Source organism: Calypte anna, chromosome 10, assembly GCF_003957555.1.
Source record: "Calypte anna isolate BGI_N300 chromosome 10, bCalAnn1_v1.p, whole genome shotgun sequence".
Taxonomy (NCBI): domain Eukaryota; kingdom Metazoa; phylum Chordata; class Aves; order Apodiformes; family Trochilidae; genus Calypte; species Calypte anna.
Window position 1 is genome coordinate 16,125,674 of NC_044256.1, and position 22,971 is coordinate 16,148,644.

General features: G+C 38.3%; 1 protein-coding gene across 2 annotated transcripts in view; it reads left to right on the forward strand.

Moving 5' to 3' along the window:
- MCTP2 (multiple C2 and transmembrane domain containing 2) overlaps window positions 1-22,971 on the forward strand; it is a 94,623-nt gene that overhangs the window by 47,303 nt on the left and 24,349 nt on the right. For both annotated transcript variants that reach the window (XM_008495771.2, XM_030457051.1), the window contains exons 14-16: window positions 4,277-4,378; window positions 5,106-5,180; window positions 5,969-6,088. In XM_008495771.2, coding sequence (XP_008493993.1) covers window positions 4,277-4,378; window positions 5,106-5,180; window positions 5,969-6,088 — 297 coding nt within the window. The remainder of the gene's footprint in view (window positions 1-4,276; window positions 4,379-5,105; window positions 5,181-5,968; window positions 6,089-22,971) is intronic.

The window sequence follows — 22,971 nt, forward strand, 5'->3', positions numbered from 1 at the left end:
ACAGCTTTATGTGACTCGGGGCAAATGGTATGACATGATGCATCAGCAATGAGCTCAAGCAATGCTATCAGAGGTCCCAAATGCTTTAGATGAATTACCCTTGGAGAGCCGCCATTACCCTTTCCACACGTCACAGGTGTTGATGTACAGAGGTTTAACCCAGCATTCTTCTGTCAGGTCATCAATATATGACACTGAATCTGCATCAAAGCTGGATACAGAGTGAAGTTTTCTTAAAATCAATGTAAAAAAAAAAAGCCACTAAACCATATTTCTTTGAGACAAGAGCAATGAAAAAACACCCTTTGCTGTGTAAGGGTCCTGTCTTCTTCGTGGTTTGTGTCATATCAATCTCAGCTCTTGCTATTTCATTAAAATTCCCAAGCGGTCAGAAGGTTGTTGCTTAATAGATTTAGCATTGGCTGGCTACATCAATACTGTGTTTAGTCACATTTGTTTTACTGGGGACATCTGTGGGAAGAGTTGAGCAAATATATTCATTCATTTGAAAGGAACCTGGTGCACTTTGGGCCTTGACTGTGCAGTGCTCTTGTGCACCTGAGTGCTTCTTCCTTGGGATAAAGCTCTGCCAGAAGTTGCCTCTGTCTGAAGTGCCTCTGTAGGTCCAAATACTTAAGAAACAAAGAATTGCAGCTGTTTCTTCCAACTGATAATTTCCTTTACATGGTCCTGTGTGGAGAAGGGACTCTGTTGTAGAATAGATGAATTATGCTGTCAAAATACTGATATTTTTCTGAGTTGATTCAGAACAGGGAAATGCCCCAAATACCAGCAATTTCTGTGGGATGAAAATCCTGACTTCTTTTTCAGAAGTTTTCTGATGGTGACCTTACAAAGCAGAGCCTGTTGGTGGGGTAGGAACAACTGTCCTTGTGTAAATCACAGGGTTGTGGACGCACTTAATTGGTGGTTGAGCCCCAGTACGTTGTGTGCTATAAAGAACCTTGTATAGAATGCAGGTATTAGTATTTGATAAAGGAATAGTACTGATTTCATCTCTCTAAGGATGATCTCACTTGCAGGTATTTTCACTTTTAATTTGAAAATTCCTTTCCTTCCCTTTTCCCATAAGTAGATGCAAACAATAATGGGAAAGATAACCTATTTTAGATACAGCTATCAGGGAAATTAATTGAGTGAAATCTGTGTGTGATCAGATATGTGGCAAAAACTGTTTGGGTGACAGAAGAAATCTGATCTTTCTGACATTTAGTTTCATACTATGGCCCTGGCCCTGGCTGCAACATTTGCTCACCTTTTCCGCAGCTGGAGAGAGCATTTAAGCAGTGTTTGTGAACAGCAGATACTGGAGAAAAGAACCCAGAGAGGAGAATGAAATAGATACAAAATGAAATTAATATGACTGGCTGTCTCTCGAAATTGAGGGAGACGTTGAACACAATCTGAACTCTGGCCCAAGAACAGCATGCAATGAAAATGTAGAGTATTAAAAGCTATTTTGGATGTTTTCTTCTGGGCACCGTTGAGACATGCCACCGATCTAATCTCTGTGCAGTCACGGGTGTTAGAATTACCCTACACCTTTTGCTGAACCACACTGGCTTAGCACGTTGCCAAAACTGTAAGAGATATTTTTCTTTGACTTTTCTGAAGGTTTTTTTTTTCTTTTTATCCAAATGAAAATGCAATGGAGAAATGCTATTTTGTAGCTAGTTGTTTTTCTCTCATATGCTTGCTTCCTCTGCAGAAGGTGGAAAGCTAGTAGGACTGTTTACTCTTAGTTTGAGTTATAATTGCACATCTTTTACCAGACAAGTCAAACACTTAGAATTATAGATGACGAACTAATCTGACTGTGAAATTGTATTTGCACTGCCTTACCTTCTGCCCTGTTCAGTTTAAAACAGCAGTAGCAATAAGTGACACCATTAAAAAAAGTTTCTGTAGCAACAAACACCCTTCATTTCCAATGACAGAGATGGAAGTTATGTGCTGCTGACATGAAAGTGACTTTGTGTACACACCTGCAACCCCACCCAAAATGTTTGATTCAGCTCTAGCTCTTAAAAAGTCTTTTTCTCAAAGTCAGAAGCATTTTTTGAGTGCAGAACACCATATCAGACTTGTACATTTTCAGTGGCAACAGCATTTATTTCCCTTTTTCTATAGTTTTAGCAGCAGGTGACATTTTTTTCCTTGTTTGTTAGACTCTTGAAAGATGCAAGCAAACTATACATCCCAAGGAATAAGAGAACTTCCCGTAGTTGTTACATCTAAGGTAATAGGGTGAAATGTTGTTAGATATATGTGTAAAAGAAAAACATTGAAATTCAGCCTCCAAATTAGTAATTACAAAAAATCCAGAATTATGATATTGATATGAATCAATCCCCTGCTTCTCTGCAGACACTATGGGAACGACATGACTTCTGTTACAGGAGAATCCATAAATCAAAGCTCAGTCTAAACCTGCTGCTGTGGCATCCCATTGCCCCAGAGGGATAGAAACCTCAAACCAAGTCTTCTGTCAGCATTAGTAAATTATTTACTTTGGGAAAGTGAACAAAGTCTTTAATTTACAAACAAACTTTGTTTCATTTTCATGCAGTAGCTTTTAAATTTTTTTTTTCCTTGCTTGAGGAGAGGGAGAAGTGTTGAGACAGCAGAATCTTGTATGATGGGCTGAAAATCCTGTATGTGGCAGTTGGCCTGAGGACCTTGTGATGCCAATCTATTTGGCCCAAAGAAGAGCTTAGCCACTTGAATAGCTCTTCTGCTTTGGGGCTGCAGGTTATCTGAGACCACTGCACTGCAAAATAGTTTTTTTTCCTGGTCCAGTCTTGGGAGCTGCAGTATTCTTTGCTGTCAACTCCAACCCTACATGTGAAAGCAGAGGTGCCTTGTGATCTGTTTAGTGCAGTGCCCCTTGTTGTTATTATTTGTTGCTTAAAATGAATTCTGCAGATCTCTGCAGAACTCCCAGCATCTTCTTAAGCAAAGCTTTGTATGAGGCTGTAGGAAAAGCTTGAGTTCTGTTTGGACACTACAGTGAGGATGGAAGCTTGGTATTTTGAGAGCTCTCTTCCCTTTCAGCTGTTAGGCAGAAATCCCATCTACATTTTTGTCAAGTTATTGGTACAGAAAGGGTTGAGCAAAATTGGGAAGGAAAGTGACTTTTACCTTGTCTCCTAAAACCACTTGGTTCCCATTATGCCTTTTGTTTTTTTTTTCCCCTTGCTCATTTCTGCCATGGTTTATATGAGTGCCTCTTCTCAGTGCCAGAGCAGCAATAGCCGTTTTAAATATGGTTGCAATTTCATGCCCCCAAATTTCCTCCCTTATCTTTAATCTTTGATCATTACAGTCCCTGAATGTAGCTTTTCTGTAAGCTGCAGTTTTTTATGTTACTGCTGTTTAGAATTAACTGGTCTGCTTCCTAAAAAGCCAAATGTTTAATCAATACATATCCTACTGTGTATAATAAATACATCTCTGCCATCACTTTTTGAGGAGAGAATGCTTTTCATTTGAGCCAAATAGTTTACAAAATGGTGAGGGAGGTTTTTTTGGTTGGATGTTTTTTTATTTTATTTTTTATTTTGTAATAGATAGAGACAGCCAGTGGATTAAAGCATAAAAATGGTATTGAAACTCAGGGGTGGGAGGGAAAGTATTTTGCACAAATTAGTTAATTTTGAACATTTGTTACATTAGTATTCTCTCCACTTAAGCTGATTAATTTCTTTGGATTGCATTTGTTTCCTGAGTAGTCATTTGACAACCTTGCAATAAACTGAGCATTAAGAAGTGGTTTCGTGTACTGGAGTATACAATAGGTAGGCAAGTTGTTGTTTGGGGCTCTTTTCTCGAACTTTGGAAGAAAAATCCCATTTTAAACCCGTAATAACAGAGGCTGATTACTTCCCATCAACTCACTGGCTTCCAGGGCAGAATGTTCAGGCTGGTTATTGCGTGCGCTGCTCTACTATAAAGTACAAGGTCTGTAAATTAAACTTGGACCATAAGAGATTTAATCTGCAATTTTATAGGTCTCTAATCCAACGATCATTTTGTATTTCAGGCTCCAAGTATATTATCAAGGTTTGATCAGGGTTTGGGGAAGGCTGGTTTGTTGTTTGGTGGTGGTTTGCGTGGTTTTTTTTTTGTTTGTTTGTTTTTAGGTTTTTTTTGTGCTTGTAATTTATATATTTATTTGGTTGTAGTGTCTTTAAATTATATTGTGAATTACAGCTGGGAAAATATTGATGCTTTTTCTCCCCCCTCCAAACTATAGATTAGAAATGGTAAACAAAGTTGTTACACACTGAAGAATAAAGACTTGGAACGTGCTTCAAAAGGAGTAATTTACTTGGAGCTGGATGTCCTGTTTAATCCTGTAAGTTGAAAGATTTTTCTCTTTGCTTATCACTGGTGTAAGAATTGTTGTGAATCTACAAGGACAGGGATGTAAAACCTGTAAAAACCAAGAGCCATGCAGGAAACATCCTGACCCAGTTGCATTTGGTGATGAAGGGATGTTTCATACCATAGCTGAAGAAGTACTGGGCTCTCACAGCTCTCTGGTAGCTGATCCAGGTGGATAGGACAGTGCTGGGGTGTTTCTGGACTGACTGAGTGACCACAGATGCCTGAGGAAGGAGGTGTCGATTACTGTATGCCACGGCTTCCTTTGCAACAGCCAAAAGAGGGCTTAATGTTTAGATTATTATACATTACTTTTAACACATACTTTCTCCCCAAAAAGCTGACCCATGATGTTCTCTTCCCAGGGTGTTGACAGGAAAATTAATGAGGCATGTACACGGTGCACTTAGTTTTTAAGTGGCTAAGTCAGTCTCAATTGTTTATGCCCTACAGCCTTTTACCAAGTTAAATCCTATTTATTAAGGCCATCGTGGGGCTGCACTGTAGTTCTGCTGCTGCTGAAGTGAGTCCAGCCTTGCCCAATTTTAACTCATCCACGTTTTTCCTCGACACTCCTCCTAAGTCACATAGAGGCTGAAAAGGCTGAAAATTCCTAATCAACATTGGTAATACAAAACTGAAATAATGAACTTGAAACTCTGAATCTTAATATTTTGTTTTATTTTATTTTATTTTAGGTAAAAGCAACTATGAGAACATTCAAGCCCCGAGAAAAGCGTTTTACTGAGGAGAACCGCAAATTTTCTAAAAAGGTGAAAATTTGGGTCTGGGCTAAGCTCTTGCATCCGTTTGGGAAAGGTTTGAATATGCTGTAGCATAAGAGTAAAACCTATTTATGCATAAAATGCTGAACACGTGTAAATTCTGTGTATTTCGTACACATCAAAAGGTTTATTTGTGTTAACATGAAATTGCTTTCTGATCTAGTCTGCGTCAGCAGCTCTGCTTTGTGCTTCAGAGTGGAGATGTCGCACAGTTTGCAGCACTAGAGCCCAATGAAAGCCTTATTCCCTTCTTTGGAAGGAAAAAAAACAGGTCTAAAGTAGTTACTTAAAAAGTCTGTAGAATTTTAGAGCGATGTTCATTATAATTTTCTATAATAAAGGACCTCTATAATAAGGCTAAAATTCCCTATTTATTTCTGTGGACTAATCCAAAGCATGTAAAGAAGAGGTGCAGTGTTTTGATTACATTCACTCTGGCCCTTTTCCTGAGAAATTGCTATATTCAAGAATTGAAGGGAAATGAAGGTAGATTTATGTTACTGTTTTATTTAGTTTTGGCATCAACATGTGGGGTGAGTTTTTTGGTTTTTGTTTTTTTCTTCCCTAAGGGACGAGGAAAACCTGGAAGGTTTGAGTGTAATCAGAAAGCAGACAGGAGCTGGAGTGTGCCTCTGAAACAGAGGCTTTATTTGTAATCTGTGCCCTGGCATGCATTTGTAGCTTAAATTATGCCTGTTTCTGAAGCAATAGTAGGATATTAAAATGTTTGATTAAACTCCTCTTCTCCTCCCCTCCTCCCACTCAATATTTATCAGATCTTATCAAGAAATGTTGATCGCGTGAAAAAAATCACCATGGCAATATGGAATACAATACAATTCCTTCGGAGCTGCTTTCTCTGGGAGTCCACTGTAAAGAGCATGATAGCATTTGTGGTAAGTGGATTTCTTCCTTTATTGCATGAGGCTAAGTGACGGAAAATCTGGAGTGTTACCATGCCTTCCTTTCCACCAGAGTAAAGCCCTTTATCATTTGCTGTCACTGGTATTTGGTAGCTACATGGCTGCAGGGCTGAAGGTTTCAAAGCATCTTGGGCCATCTTGGGCCAGATGGGCATGGAAATTGGACCTTTAGGAACAGCCTCTCTTTGCAGAGGTGTTCACCAGGCTGCCCCTGTCTGTGTAAAGGCTGTGACCATGTGGTAACTCTGGATATTTTTTTATTTTTTTTTTTTCATTGTTAAAATATGGGTGGTAGGATAGGAGACAGGTGGTGGCAACAGGAGGTGATGGGTCTTGTCCCTTCCATCTTGCATGGCAATAGGGCAGCACAAACTGCAGGTTATCAGTGCCTGCCATGGCCCATAAGCAGTTCTGCTGACATTGCCTGTTGCAAATCTATTCTACTGCTGGTAATAATACATTGCTTTTAAAAAAAAGAGAAAAGGGAAAGATCAGTCAGTGAGTTCTGCTGTGCTATGCAAACAAAAAAGCCAGGTTCTCCACCTGCCTGTCCCACTTTTCATCTCTCTCTTTTTTCTTCTTGGAAGTAAACACCCCATTTGCAGTTTTCTCATAATCCACTCAAGCACAAAAAGGTTTTTGCCTGCTTTTTATTCTGCAGTGTGACATTTTCTTCATGCTTGAAATGTTTGGCATGCCATTAAAGGTTGCAAAATGGCTTTGTGGTGGTCCAGCATGCAGAAATAAAGTTTTTGAGTTGTTTATTAAGCAATATAATAGCCACATCTCCAAGATGTTTCTCCCCCTTTTACTGTCTGTGAATTATAAGTCACTTAAAGGTTCTTTTGAGGGAAACTCTTCAGTGTATTTGCTACAGATGAGTAAAGTGGACCATCCCTGATGGAAAGAAGCTCCAGAGCAAAGACTAAGGAGCTGTCTTTCACCCTAGAGGTCAGAGGGATGACTGGTATGTAAGAGTAGTTAGGATGTGAGCGTCCTTCCTCTGTTGCTTGAAGATAATTTAGGTCATGTCAAAAGTTGATGGTTCAAGAGCTGATGGAGATGAGAGCAGCTGGTATCTTGCTGATGCAGGCACAGTTGTGCACCAGGGAATTGGATGCTCATGCACACTGGGGCTAGAAGGGAAGGGCCATAGAGTGATGATATCCTGCCTGCACCATACAGCAAGAATCTAAGCATGTAGTTAAGACATTTGCTCTTAAGAGATTTTTGACCAAAATGTTTGTTTGTTTCATAGTTACAGCTGTGAAGTTCAGTTTTCTGGACAGAAATGATTTGTAAGTGCGGTGGAGAGAAGGAGAAGGTTGAAAAGTGGGTTTATAGGAAAACAATTGGTTTATAGTGAAAAAAAGGATGGGCAGGTTGCAAGTTATGGGTTATAAACATCTTTACTGGAAACCATATTGGTTTTTTAATCTGGTCCTCATCACTGCTTGTGTCACACCTTTCTCCATTGAGACATCACTTCCACACTGCATCACTGGTATCCAAAAAGCTGGAGCTGCCTAAGGGAATGTCTGCTCAGGAGTCATCCCTGTAGTTCTTAGCTGTTTGCTTTTCCCACTCATGCACATGGAAACTTGTGTTCTTAACCTTCTGATGCACTTGTAAACTGAATTCCTGGTCCACCCTTCCTTCCACTTACAAATACTCCCTGCCTATTCTGCTCCCATTTCTTCCCTGGTTGTGGAAGTTAAGTCTGTAATAACTGAATCATTCTTCCTGAACAATATGTATTTAAAAATATTTTAAAAGTTAATTTTCATCACAGAATGATTTTCATGAGGAATTATGCATCATTGCACATTGTGCTTGTGATTTTATACAACATAATTACACCTTCTATTGACAGTTTTCTCTGCATTAATGGTAATTATGTCGTTTAATGAAATTACAGTAATTGCATTAAAAAACCCCTATAATCTGGTGCAAATTGAAAGGATATACTGCCTGGAATTTTTACTATCATATATATTTTTTTTAAGTTGGCATGATAGTTGCAAGAGACATTGACAGGTTCAGGCAAACGATGGGAAAGCAGCCACCATCTCACCTCTGGTCTGACTGGCAGCACTCGCACTGATTTGCTTCAGGGTCTCTGCACACTCACCCATGCCAGCATAATTCATTTTTACTGGCAGCATGTCCCACTATATCAGGTTGAGGCTTCTTGCTAATCAAGGCTGCTGCCAGCCTGGGTACAGGTGGGAGCTATTTTTCAGGCTCAGCCTTAGCTGGCAGCCTGAGCCAGCCAGCCAAGGAATGCAGCATGCAGAGGCATTTATTTTGCAGTGACATTGCAGTAGATCTGATAATTATTTTACGAGGGGTTAGTAATGGGAGGAAAGGAAGGAATGTGTGGTGATGCAATGTAATGCGGAGTTTCTGGTCAAACTGACTGCTGTTATTTAATGATGGGCAGCTGGGGAAATGACATGCGTGGGATCAGTTTGGAGTGGTTTGGGCTTCCCAAAAAGCCAGCAGATTCATAAGTAGAGAAGCCCTTGAGCTTGTGGATGCCCAGCAGAGCTTCTGGACATTGAACTTTTGATCTCCTTGCTGCAGGTTTTGGCACCTTTCTCCATTAAGGTCTCCTAAGCTTTTTAAATTAAGAGGGGGGGGATGCCCTCTTTTTGCTGTTGGTCTCTTGGTCTGTGGGAACTGGAATCCAGAGGAGTCACAGGGTGGCAAACTGGATGAGGCTGCATGTATGTGGATTAATGTGCCAATTTGCTTCAGTCTAATCTGGGAGAGCAGCAGAGGGGGATAGTTGGGACTCTGTAGGCCATGAACTTCTGGGCATCTCTGTTGAATGTGCTTTTTAACATGTTGCCACTTCAGCTTGTAATACAAGAGGTGGATCTGAGCCCAGTTAAACTCATCTCACAGAGGAGACACCAACCATCTCATTAGGCATGAGCAATTTTTGTTCCCTGTTGAGCTGGGCTATGTTTATAGTGATGACCTACAGGCAAAAGGCCATTAGCTTGCTGACAGAATCTTCTAAAATTGCTTATTTTCTATTGATAAGGATGAAATGTTCTTTTTTTACTTATTCTTTTATTTACTTATATACTTATTCTCCCATTCTGCATGGGGATGAGTGCCTGCTGCATGTTATAGTTAGACTTTAGCAAGCAAAACACAAAGTGTTCCAGGCATGTTTGTACTAAGCATATTTCAACCCTGGATATGACAGTGAATTGGTAAAACATCTACTTTAACTCCTGCATGGTCTTGCACCACAAAATGAGTGTTTGTTGGTTTGGTTTTTTTCTTGGTGGGAGGGGAGTTATGGAAGAACATGGAAGAATGGGGAACATGAGGCATCTGTGGAGAAGGGAGACTGATAAAAGCAATGAAATCCACACAACTTGGGACAGAGACCCTGTCACCAAGCATCTCTTGGACCTCTGACCAATCAAGCAGAGGATAGAGGAAAATTTTCAGTGAGATTTTGCTTGTGATTTATCATTAGATGATAATAATTTGCTTTCCTATAATGTGGGGAAGAAAGATGTGGTCTCACAAGAACTTCCCTAAAATCTTTCTTAGTTCACCCATGAATTGTCCACTAATTTTGAACCAGCAGTTCCCTGATACAAAGCACAAACCACCCCACCATGGCTACATGTGTGACTGATGAGAAGGGGATAGTATTTTTTTTTTCTCCTTTATTTTTTTTTCCATCCTCTTAGCTGAATATGAAATATAAATCATTGTTCCCAAACTATTTGGGAACAGCATTAAAGTAATGGTAGATTAAAATGTCTCCACATGAAAAAGCTAAATAAAATGAATAGATGTAATCCTAAAGAAAGAAGAATGAGTATTCTTCAAATACTGAATAGGGAATTTGAAAAGAATAAAAAATTAAAAAAAAAAAAAAAAAAAAAGATGAAAAAATGTATTAATGCAAAAGAGATGGGCTTTACTTCCGCTTTACTGTAGAGCTTTTGCTAAGGGCTTTTCTCAGCCCATTTGAAGCTTGTGTTTTGTTACAGTTTTAAAGAAGCAGTCAGTAGAGGGACAAATGCAATTCCTGTTTAAACAGAGGAGCTATAAAATAAAATTTTGGCACAAAAATTTATTCATATTTAAGGTCAGAGCTGGTGCTGCAGGAGGAGCGACAGGCAGGGTTTCAAGAATTTGACCTAGTAAGTAATTCTTCGGAGCCCTAACATTTCCTTCCCTCTTTCCCTCTAAATCCCTGGCAAAGGCACATCTTGAAAATTATTTTCTCCAGCTCCAGAGAGGAGGCTAGATCAGAGTTATGTTTTTATTTCAAGCTAATATATCCCAGTAAAACCACCTTCCTAATGATGGAGGAAACGTTTCCATCCTGCTTCTTCCACGCTGCTCGTGACAGTGCCTGTGAAAATTCCCCGTGTGTGGATGGGAAGCTGTTACCTGAAACATGCAAGTAACTGTTCAGATGAGAAGCAGACTTCTCTCTAGATAATTAAAGGAGATGGTTTTACCCTTTTCCCAGCAGTTTTGACATTACCATCTTATTCTTCTGTGGCTGAGGGGAGTTACAATTTAAGCTTGAGATCCCAGGCTCAGTTTTGCTGCAGCAGTTAAAATTCCTGGAATAGCAACAGGGATATTGATGATGCTGAGAGACACACAGCAAAGTAAACACATGTTATTTCCAGCTCTTTCAAAAATGCAAGAACAAACAAGGACAAGGTTAATAGGGAAATAACCACTTAGAAGCCTGACAACACGATAAACAAAATTTAAAAAGCAATGTTTGAAGCTTTGGAGTCAGGGTGAACAGGAACTGAGCAGAGACCAGTACAAATACCCTTTTTTAACTTTAAAAAGGATAGATGGTCTGATCTTTCCAGCTCAGGGGTTTCAGGAATTTGCCTTTTACCAGTGAATTTTTTCCAAAATAAAAATAAAACCATATTTTGCATCTGAGCAGTATATACTCATTTCCTACGGGCCTCCTTAACAAGTCACATACCTTCTATAGAAGAATCTCTTGCTTTTGGGTTTGATGAGCTTCCTCTTAAATATAGTCTATGCTGTGCTTGTATTTTTGAGTGCTTTCTGTGCCTGCTCTAAGCTTCCATAGTAGCAGTGATCCCCCTGGTAATGAGAGACACCCAAATCCCTGCTCTCTAATTGCATGGCATTGTTTTTAGTTGATGATAAAGCCTTGTAATATTTTAGTTGTATGTTAAACTTTATAGTCAAACCATTCAGGTTAAATCTCTGTGCTGCCAGAGGATAAGGCTGTGTGCAGCTGGTCAGCAGGAATGTGTATGCATGCATCCAGAAGAGAATTAAGGCAATGAGAAAGAAATTCAGTTGTGTTACAGTATATCGGTGTAGCCATAGAAGGTGCTTGCTCTAAGGTATCTATCTGGCTATCACTCTCCAGAAGGGGATTAGAAATTTAGAGTTTTCAGCTGCTTAGCAATCTAATAACAGCCCCCAAGCCCAAACAATCCAACATTTTATTAAAAAAAAAAAAAGAAAAAAAAAATCCAAATCAAAAAGCACCAAACTAGAACAAAAAAACCACCAGACCCACTCAAAACAAAACAACAAACCCAGTGAAAAATGGCTCTTTACAGCTACAACCTGAACTAAATGCCTCTGCAAACATTTCTGCCTGCTCAAGTTGTGACCTGTTGGAGAACTCTGCTCGGTACTTGCGTTTTCAGCTAATTTGATATCACCTTTTTGTGTGTGTGGTTTGAAGCTTTGTCGTTTGTTTCGAAGCTGTCATTTTTTTATTGGTCTCCCTGGCTGATCTTTTTTGGGCTCTCGTCAGGTGGTGTCTGTTCTCCATTGTCTGCCTGGGCTTGGCAAGCTGTAGGTCCTTTTATTGCCATATGACGTGGGCGTGCTTGCAGCAGTAGCCTGTAATTACACCCCACCACAGGTGACAGTTACAAGAGAGCTTTGGTAATAATTTTAGCTGCCTGATCTGATGTTTATGAAGAGCAAACCCTCTTTGGGGTCTGGCTGGGGTTTGCTTATATTGTTTCGTACTTCAGCTGTTTGATTTATGAAGCCCTCCCCTCTTTTTTTGTTGGTTTTTTTTTTTTTTGTCCCCCAATATATAACGTTGTGTCTTTTGAAGTTCTAGGGTTTTGTAATAGAGATTTTTGTTGATCTGATGCTGTTTTGTGCTTTTTCTTTCTTCTTCATTATCTTGTATTTATTTTGCTTTGTTTGGCAGGGTAAAATATTTCTCCTGTTGCTGATTTTATTTGTATACTTAACATTGCTCAACTTTTGTTTCTAACCACCTTAGAAGATATGCTCTGTTCTCCTAGCTGGGAGACTAATCACATTTTAGCAATTAATTGTGGGGGTTTTTTTTGGTCTTTGATTATTATTTAGCTGTGTTATAAAGGATCAAATTCACTATCCATGAAGGCAGCACTGATTCCTTTACTTGAGATGCAACTGCAAAGCTTTCATATGCCAAAGATGAATGTAGCTCATGATTCTTACTATTACTTTACATATCCTCATCCTAATATTTGAAATTTGCTACCAAAAAAAAAAAAAAAAAAAAAAAAGAAAGAAAAAAAAAAAAGAAAGCCTGAAATGCACACTGCCTGAAACCTGACTTTTTTTGCTTTTGGTGGCTTTCTTTTTGCAGTTTTAGATTCTTTAGACAAATGTCAGATTAAGTATCTTTACCATCTTCAGAATTTGTGAGAAAGCTGCAATTTCTAATTTTTACCAATTTGCTGGTTGGTTGGTAAACAAGAGGAATTTCTTTGGAACCATTTCCTAGTTTGCCTGGTCCTAAAGAGATCCAGTGACTTTTCCCAATTTTCCTGGTGCCTTTCCTGAAAGTTCACTGTGTTGTAGATAAGAAGTTGCATAAACAGAGATGAAATGAGTTTTCTAAGTTTAATGAATGCTTCATCTGTGTGAGACCCGTTAAATGGGACCATGAGAGAGCAGCTACTTACCCACCACTCTGAGAAATATCAGACTTTGAGAAGCTTGCATGTAAAATTCTCAGAGTTTCCCATGGATTTGCACTATGAAAACCATTTGGAAAAAGTTACGCAGCTTGGCCCCAAGCAAAAATAAAATGTATGAAACCCGTGGCATCTATTACAAAAATGGTATGTAATAGGAAAGGGAATTGTCATTAAAAGTCAAAATTCTTTTACTTAGTGTGTGTATTTTTCCCCAGAACTCCAGGTGTATTGATTTTCTTTCAGTCAAGATCTGCTTGATTTTGTCTCATTATTCACATTACTTTGACCTGGCACCTCTTAGAAAGTACTTTAAAGCACTTAGTTTTACAGGAAGATTGTAGATGTTGACAATTATCTCCCTTGCCGTTGGTGGAGCAGCCCTATCAGTATTTTGTGGGGCTTTTCATTATTCTTTTTAATTAAAAAAAAAAAATCCTTTACTTTTAACACAGATCTAAGCTTAACATAGAGCATTCTCTTGAAAGAGCAAGGCAGTTTTTACACTTAGAAAATGAGGAATGAGTGGAGATGTGTCTGTAGGTGGTTTAAATCACTGTAACTCCATTAACTTGAGCAAGTCTGGGTTGTTTATCATCAGTTAACAATCTCCATCATTTGGGGGCCCGTTCTGTGTGATCAGGAGTAGCAGGATTTTGGAGGAAGAGGAAAGTCCTGTAGATGGCGATGGACCCTCAGGAATGAGCCAGCTCCACACTCGAGCTTCTGTCAGATTTTTCTGGCAGGTTTTCTTTCTCTTGCTTGAACTATCTTATTTTTAATTTAATTCACCCGTTCTCTCAGCTCTAATCTAACACTAGTTGCAGAAATCTTGACAACTGGAAGAAATTTCCTATTTAAAGGTAATGCACCATTTTGCTTTTATGATGAAGGTAGATGCACCTTGAGGTGTTTTTCTTAAGGAATTTACTTTTTTTAATAAGAAAGAGTTGGATCTTTTACAATACCTGGAAAAAAGAGGTTTAGTATAGAAGCTACAGAGCAAATAGATACTTTTAAAAGCCTGTTCTCTTTTAGTTGTTTGTTTGGTTTTTTTCACTAGCAACTAAGATGTACTTTGACTTAGAGGTTAATCTTCATCAGTCAGGAAGTTTTTGGGTTATTTAAGGAGAGCAATAAAAAGACCTTAAATCATAATATATCCCCTTTGGGTTTTTTCAGCATTCCTTGGCAAATAAAGTTGAAGTAATGAGGTAACTACAAAATCCCAGAAATAGGATTTTTAAAAAATCTGTGCTATCAATTAGTAATAAATTTGGCTACTGCCACAGTAAAGGATTGCACTGGTACCATTAGCAACAATAGAGCTTTGATCACTTCCCCTGCCTCTTCATGAAAACTAAATCTATGCATTTTAATTGAGACATGTCAGAAAAGCTTAGCTTGGTTTCAGGTGTTTTGTTTTTTTTTTTATTTTCAGGCCAGTGCTGTGGGTTTGAGAAGTGTCAATAAATATGTAAAACATGTAGTATTTTCCCCTAGTCTCATGTTCTGATTTATTTTAGTCTTAACATTACCTATGTAAAGTCAGCATGTTTACTGAAAGATGAGTGTCCTGTGAGGAAAAGTCTGCACTAGAACAGCCTTTATTTACTTGATGAACTCAGGTTCAGAACTTTCTACTTTCTTTTTGGAAGAAGTTGCTGTCTTCTGTACTTTCCTTCAACTTTCATCTTTTAATGGAACAGAGGAGCTGCACAGCTCTGTATCAAAGCCAATTGTCAACTTGCATTAGATGTAGTCTATTATTTGTTCAGATTAGAAATAACTGCATTACACTTTGACTTTGAAGGCTTGTTTGTTTTTAAATATACTAGGTACATGTGACCTTTTTGTCATTTGTGATGCACTTGGCTTGGCAAATTTGAGATACCCATTTAAACAGCAGCAAAAACTATTTGTACTGCAGGTACTTCAGAAGAGGCACTTTTTGTAGGTCTAGAAAAGTAAAACAAAATCCTGCAGCTAATAAACAGCATGAATAGATTCATATAAAGTATTGTTAGCTGGCACTGGACCTCAAATACATTGCATGGGGGAAAAGCCCAGTGAAGTGCTCAGTGAGACTGCAGCACTTGTTCTTTAGCAGTGGGTGGGAATCCAGTTATCTGGATTATTGGGAGCCCCAGTATGCATTGTCCATACAAGATTGGTTCAGAGGTGGCCTGTCAGAACATGATAGCAAGGAAGTCTAATTCCATTAAAAAAAAATGCACTTAGGCAATTAAAAAAAAAAAAAAATTTAGAATATTAAATGGAAAATGCATAATTGATAAGTGATATTGGGGTTTTTTTCTCTGCACCAAATATGCCCATCAGGAATTAGATGATGACTTGTTCTAGCAGTTAAGAAAACTTCCCTTGATACTTCCATGTGCACATTTGGGAAAATTATGTGCAATGATATATTTCAATTTCCTTAATAAACTAGACCTGTTTTCCTAATTCCCTTTCCCTCAAGTCCCTCCACAGGGGTTAAGAAATGAATTATTTTAAAATTATAATCAGATAAATGTTTCCATGAATAAAAACACTAATCTATGTTTTTTTAAAAAATAGATTCATATTCTAAAGCTGGGTAATAAACAGTAGCGGTGGAGAGGAAATATGATGTTAATAAAAATGCAGACATTTTGCAGAGCTCCTTTGAATGGTTTTAATTTATTTTTTTTTCCTGGGAATTAGTACTTCTGTAACAGTGTGTGTGTCACAATGACTTTTCTGCTTTCTGTTTTAAAAGTTGTATGAATGCTAGCAGAGATAGTGGTCCTTTAATGCCCCATGAATACTGCCTTACACACTGATACCTATAGTAACACACACAGAGTGACTATGAGATCAAATGCTCTGGTTAAAAAGCCTTAGGGAAGCATTATGTGTCTGAGGTCTGATCTATTGTCTGGGAGGTCGGAGAGTGTTAATGCACTCTGCAAAGATTAGACTCCCTCTCTAATTGCTCCAACACTTCCTTAAAGGATTTAAACAGTCAGGAAAGGTGATGCTCCGTGTCAATTTTTGTCTTCTGACAGCCATTGAAGTTTATCTGTCTTTCCATGGAGACCACTAGATCACGTAAACCAGGCAATGTCAGAAGCATGAAGCCTGAATTAGGACTGAGAGCCACGAATACCATTATTTACAACTTAATTATTTCAGCTTTTAAATACTTTAAGGGTTGGGGACGGCTTTTACCCACCGTGACATTTACGTTTGGTGATGGGAACTCCCAAAGCCTCATGGAAAGTTGAACTCACCGAGTGTGATGAAAAGTCACCCTTTCACTTCTGAAGGATCCCATTGTTGTCTGCAGCCCTTGGAGCAGGGCTGGTGCTTCCCCACCACATCTCTGTGGTGCTGTCTCAGTGGGTGTGACAGCCACTGCTGTTGTCCTTAGTCCTGCTTATTTATATAAGTGCAGTGCTAAGTCACAGCTACTGTGAGGCACTTCTTGCTATTTACCCCAAAAAGTTTCTTCCCCTCACTAAGTCTGATATCTTATTCCTTTTGGTTCACTGAGCCTAAATCATGTATAAAAAAAATACCAACTCAGAACTCTGGTAAAGCTCAGGCAGGTAAGTTTTCCTGCTGCTTAACCAGAAAGCCCAGAATATTACCTCATTTAACAAAGCAAAATAGAGATTTGTCCAATGAACCACATAATAGAACCAGATTTTTCTTCTGCAGTCTAGATATTTGAAACTAAGTTTGAGCAATAGTTCTGTTGCTGCTTTAAAAGACTTAGTGTGTTGCCTTATGCTTGTAAAGGGTGCTTCTTTTGCACTTTAAGAACAAGGGATGAAAAAATGTGAATGTTACTGAGAAAGGAGAAGCACAGCTCAACCCCAAGAGTATTTGGAAGATTTAATTTTTCTGCAACAAGGCCATAGTATCCTCATGTTGACAGTGGGATGACATTACTGTAATGAGAGTGGAATTTGACCCATCTTTTAAAAAATGTCCGTTCCTGTTTCACAGACAGATGTGAGTATGTCCTATTTCCCTGCAACACTCCAAATCCTGCTGAACAGAGAGACATCCTGTAGTTATTTTTTTTTTCTGGTGGATCAGAAGCTTTTTAATTTGAGATACTGTTTGTGTTTTTGCTAGTCTTGCAGCATCTAAATGTCTTAGTGTATATAATGTATTGCACACATAGGAATGTATATATGTGATGTATATAAATATATTTAATGCCTCTCTTTTAGACTCTGAGCAGATGACTAATACAGCTGTTTCAAAGGAGAAAAGGATTTTTTCTTTTTAAATTAAAACAACAACAACAAAAAACACTTGGTTCTGAATCAGAAATTGAGGAGCAGAATTTATCAAGTTTATTCTGATCATTCTCACATGGGTAGTTCCTCCTTCCCTTCCTGAATAGCATGTTCCTTTGCACTGTTGGTATATTACATGAAATGTTTCATCTGTATATAAAAATTAAAAATTCAAACAAAAATCTGGCCCACATGAAGAACAGGCCCTCTGGGCATATGGTTCATTATGCATATTCGTTTAATTACTAAAACACTTGGGATGTCTCTACTGCCCTTGCTTTCAACTTGTAAAGTTGGATCTGTTCTGCAGCACAGAATATGTTGAACAGGCATGTGTCATAAAGGAGTTCAGTTTTCTCCTACTTCAAACTCTATATAATGTTCTTGGCTGGATTGTTAGAATTTACTGAATATATTCAATCCACTGCATCAGAACAGCAGTTCAGGCTCTCTTTTCCCTTAACACCTTCTCTACCCCAAAGGGGCAAATGCTGCAGTGGTTGGTTCAGTGTTGTGTTTAGTATCAAAGTAAGGTGAGACTAAGGATTTAGATGTCAGGCACATTCCCACAAAGCACCTCAAGTCTCACATTGAAGCTGCATAACTTTTATTAGCTAAGAAGGGATTGCTGTGATAGTGTGACTTTAATTGATTTTCAGGGCAAACAGGTGGTGATGGTTTAGGCATCCCCTAGTCTCCTGCCAGTCCTAATTTGGAGCTGCACATATAATGGCTTTATTAAAATAAACAATCTTCTGGCTTTAGTTTTACCTGAACAGCTGCCTGAAATTACAAGACTTTTGCAAGTTTGGGGATTTTTTTTTTTTTACATTGTTCTGTATTGTGGAAAGCAAGATGCTGTAGGTCTGCTCATGGAAAATCTCTGCTACATTCATGCTGTCAATACTTAAAATTGTTTAGTGTCACTGCTGTTGTTGCTAGCTTATAGTAGTAATGTATTTAGGGTATAATTAGAGTGAATCTTCCAGTTATCTTCATGCATTTCTTCTGTAATGCAGCAAGTTTGTCACACAGCAGATTAGGAACCTGCTGAAATTGTTGAAGTTTGTTGTTGTCTCTCTTGCTGTTCTCGATGTCCAATGTGTGAGTGTCACTTTTTGGGGAGGGCTGCAGTTCAATTATGATTTTTTTTTTCTCTTTTTCTTTTCTTTCAGATTACTGGTTTTGTGATCTGGGTTTACTGGGATTTTTTAAAATTTGATATATTTTTTTTTTTAAATGAAATTTCTTTTTCTGGTCTGTTTCAGTCTGGAAAAATTTCTTTTGAACTGGAGATATTGGAAAAGGGGGTACCAAGCAGTGTTGCAGCATTAGTTTGTACACACATCTGTTTCTCATGTACATGAATTTACTGCAACTAGATTTTTTTTTTTATATTTCATGCCATTCCGAGAGTCTGCCAAGAAAGTAACCTTATGTGTGATTCTCCAGCCACTGCTCACTGAATTAAATCTAATTAAACATACTTGTTTTATTAGCACTTTTTACTTTTCCCATTCAGCTCTCTGACTCACTATGAAAATGTAGGAGGAAATCTTCACTGTAGTTTAAACATATCATTTATGCTTCCCATTTGCTACCAGTCGTAACCCAATGCTGAGAGCCCAAAGGTAAAGAAAACTTTCACCAAAAATGCTCTTTCCACTCATTGGGCAATTACATCACCACCTGACCCTTGCTGCTAATATTTCTCATGATGTTAACAAATATATCTACAAAGTAAGTGAACATTTTTCAGCTCAGATAATGACAATTTTTTTCATACCCTTAAGGTGTTCACCTTATCCAGAATAAATAAAATTAACCTACATTTTTGCCTTATTTTAAACAGCACGGATATTTTTTTCCTAATACTTTTTGGAATAATTATTTAGTATAAAATCAGACTTTTAACTTGTCTAATGCTTGTTTTCCTTGTAAATAGATTTCTGTATGAATGTCCAAAATTATGACCCTGCTGATAAACAAACCAAAACATCAGAGATAAAAATGGCTTTTTAATTTAGCTACGTTATAAACCAACATTTTATTTTATTTTATTTTGGCATTCTACTCCCCTTTGTTTTAGGATCTTCCCTCTCTGCCTTTGTGATGGTTAACCCCTTAGAAATAGCATTCAGATTTATTCCCTTGACCCACTCCTAGCAGATTACCCCAAAAGATAGAAAACTCTTGTAATATTATTTCTCCTTGTTTTTTCAATTTTAAGTTTTATTGCTTGAGAGTCTTCACTCTATTTTATTTGGCACAGGAAATGTAAAATATGTTAGATAAAAACAGGAGGGGAAAATTAGACCAGTCAGCATGCTGGCAAACAGCTATTTCTTCAGTGTCAGCAGCCTAAAAGGATTTGAAGTCTTTTACTTGAAAACTTTTGTACGTACATAAATAGAGAACCCAAAACTTGTGTTGCTCTGGTTGGTTTTGTTTCAATTAAACTCATTCAGGGTTAGGGATAGAGAAAAAGTAGCAGCTTCAAGAGAACTAAATGGGGCACCCTGCTAGACTTGTGATGTGGTGCTAGATTTTGGGGACTAAATGTGTGTACCTCAAAGGGCAGAAAACCCCACGTGCAGACACACACCCTTTGTGTTAGAAATTGTCACCTCCCCAGACCAATTTGACAGGTAATGTTCAAATAGCTGGAATGCAATATATAAATCTTAGCTTACCTGTAAACTTAAGGGGTGATAAGATCAGTGAAATAAACTTGTACTGAGCAGCCTTCCCTGACCCCTCATTAAAGAAAGATCTCTAAGGATCTTGGGTTTAATTTCCTAGGCTGGAGAACCTCATTAATATAAACAAAATTATCAGAGCAAGGGAAAACCTTATTTTATGCTCTTGTTGTTTATCTCCTTCTGACTCCAGGCATTGTTCTGAGGAAATAATAAATTAATTGCAAGTGTTAATGGCACAAAGGTAATTCAGGATCAGAATGGGACATTTTGTAAGTTTGAAGTTGTAAGCATAGCATCTCAGCCTTCACTGGTGAAGTTACCAACAGCAGTGTCTCAAGAGGAGGGTGGGATTTTAATATTGTCAGCTCTTCTGATTTCACTATGACTTTTGCAGATAACATGCTTTTTCTTAAAGCACCGTTTCCTAGAGTCCTGTGATTGCACACGAATCACAGCTTTAATTTAAAACACAAATGATGAGTTTCTACTTCCTAGCAGCAGCAGCAAAGAAAATGACATCTTCTTGAAAAGCCTAAACCAGACAGTGATAAAAATGGCCCTAACACAAACTGACTTAAGGAGTAGTATATTTTTTTTTGATGCTCTTCAAGTTTGGTGGGTTTTTTTGTTGTTTATTGCTTGTTTTGTGTCTTTTGTTAGGAGTGGGGGACCTAGTGGTTTTTTTATTCTTTTTGAATGTCTGACTGGTGTGAAAATAGTAACTAATGAATATAATTCCTATCCTTCTATCTCCTTCCTTTGAGGGCTTTATTCTATCCTGTTTCTTGTGGCATCCTCACACTACAAGTTGTCCATCACAAGTTGGATATCTCAGGTTTTTTACCCCCTTAGCCTCAGCCTGAGCCAGTTTCTCAGCAAGCTATAGCTGGGACAAGCAAAGTTGGGACACATGGCTGTGGCAGCAGGACAGGGCTTTGCAGCTGTCACACAGCCTCTGCAGACAACTGAGCTGGGCAAACATGGCCATGCTTTTTGTCACCCAAAGCATCTTCTCTAAAAAAATTAGATAGATCTACATAATAGCAAACATATCCTTTATTCCTACTTCTCAGTTCTGTACAGTCATGCATGTAATATAGACAGAGCTATTTCAGGGCACAGTTTGATCCTTTGGCTTGGCTTCGGGGTGTCTAGGTGGGATTTTCGTGTGTGTCTCTCTTGTTTTAGATTCTAATTGTATCTGCTCGAGACAAAGCTTGTGTAGAAGAACTAAGTTTTTTCCTGTGATGCACCCTTAAAAATTAGAAAATTGTATGCTGAGGTGTGGAGCAATGCAGAGATCATTTGTAATGTGGCATAAATATTTAAAGGCCTCTATTCCTTCAGGTAATTTTTGATTTTGGTCATTGCTGTTCAATGCAGTGCATGTTTCTGTTGAGATGCTCTGTGATCTTTTGCTTGGGACACGAAGAGGAAATTAAATCTAAAGTAAATAAGTATCTTCTGACAGTGCCAGTTTATTTAAGTATCATTTCTCTTCCTGCCCTGTTATTTGTTATTGCATTGCAATGAGGGAGTCACTCTGCTCATAACCAACTCCTCCTTGAGCTCCAGGTTGCTTGCTATGAAGTGATGATGGGATCTTTCTCACCTGGCCATAGCGTGGTGAGAGAACACCAGACTGATGTGGGAAGGAGAGTGTTAGTAAGAGTGATTTTAGAATGCAGTTTTGGAAGAGGAGTTCTTAAAAATAATATCTTTGGGAGCAGGACTTTAATGGACAATAATACTATGTGACTCCCTTATTTGCCATGCCCTGAGGAGGGGCTGAGCTAAACTAACTTCCATAATTATTTTAGGCTTTTCCTTTTATTTTTTTTAATATTCTCACTAGTCCAATGCACAAACCAAGTTACTGCTCTCACATCAGGCTGAACCCACAACCTGTACCCCCATTTCTGTTAGCATAGCACCGCTGTGTTGGTGCATCCATACTGCACATACTGGGAAGAGATACCTCCATATATGCAGAGAAATAGATATGTACACGTACACACAAATGTCCCCCTCTATGTGAGTGTGTTCATTCCCTCCCCTACTCTTTTACTTTCTCTTTCTAAGGGCAGGAATAAGTATCTGTCAGAAATAATTTGTTGTCGACAGGCTTATTGCCTCCAAGGGATTTGAATGCCCTTTTGGGGAGCCAGTATCCTACATTACTGGCTAATATCCTGTATTTTGTTTGGGGCAGAGGGACTGAAAGCTTTAAAAAAAAAAAAAAAAAAAGAAAAAAGTTTTCTACGGAGTTTGTCTCTGAATATTGAGCTGTAGAAATTTCTTCTCTTCTGTAGAACTTGTTTCTGTGTACATGGCAACTTGAGACAACATAACCCAGAGATAAGTTAAAAGTATGAAATTCCTCTTCCCTCTGAATAAAAGCGAGCACAGCTTTGTGTCTCAAATTGAAATCAGTGCTTTGGTTTCGTTCAAAACATGACTTGGACAGTCACAGCAGTATCAGCTCTGGTTTTTCTCCTGACTTCATGAATTTCATAGAGCATGTTTATAAATTGCAAGGAAGCTTTTGACAAAGGTGTTAGTAGTTCAGTTAAATTGTGTGTGGTTTCAAATCTTGAAGTTTCAAATAATATTTTTCACAGCTTCAGTGATGAGGCATTTCATTAGCATTGGAGCCTACACTGGCTGAGAAAATAACCTTTTACCACAGGTTCCCTCCATGCACTTAATCTCCATTCACTTTTATTTTTTCCATCTGATGGAATGTATCTCTCCTCCCAACACTTTTTTTTACAAGAGCTATTCTGGCCCACAACGCAGCATCTCCTTCTTCACTAAGATTTACCAGGATAAAAAGAGACTTTTTTTTAGGGTTAAAAAGTAACAATTAATGTGCA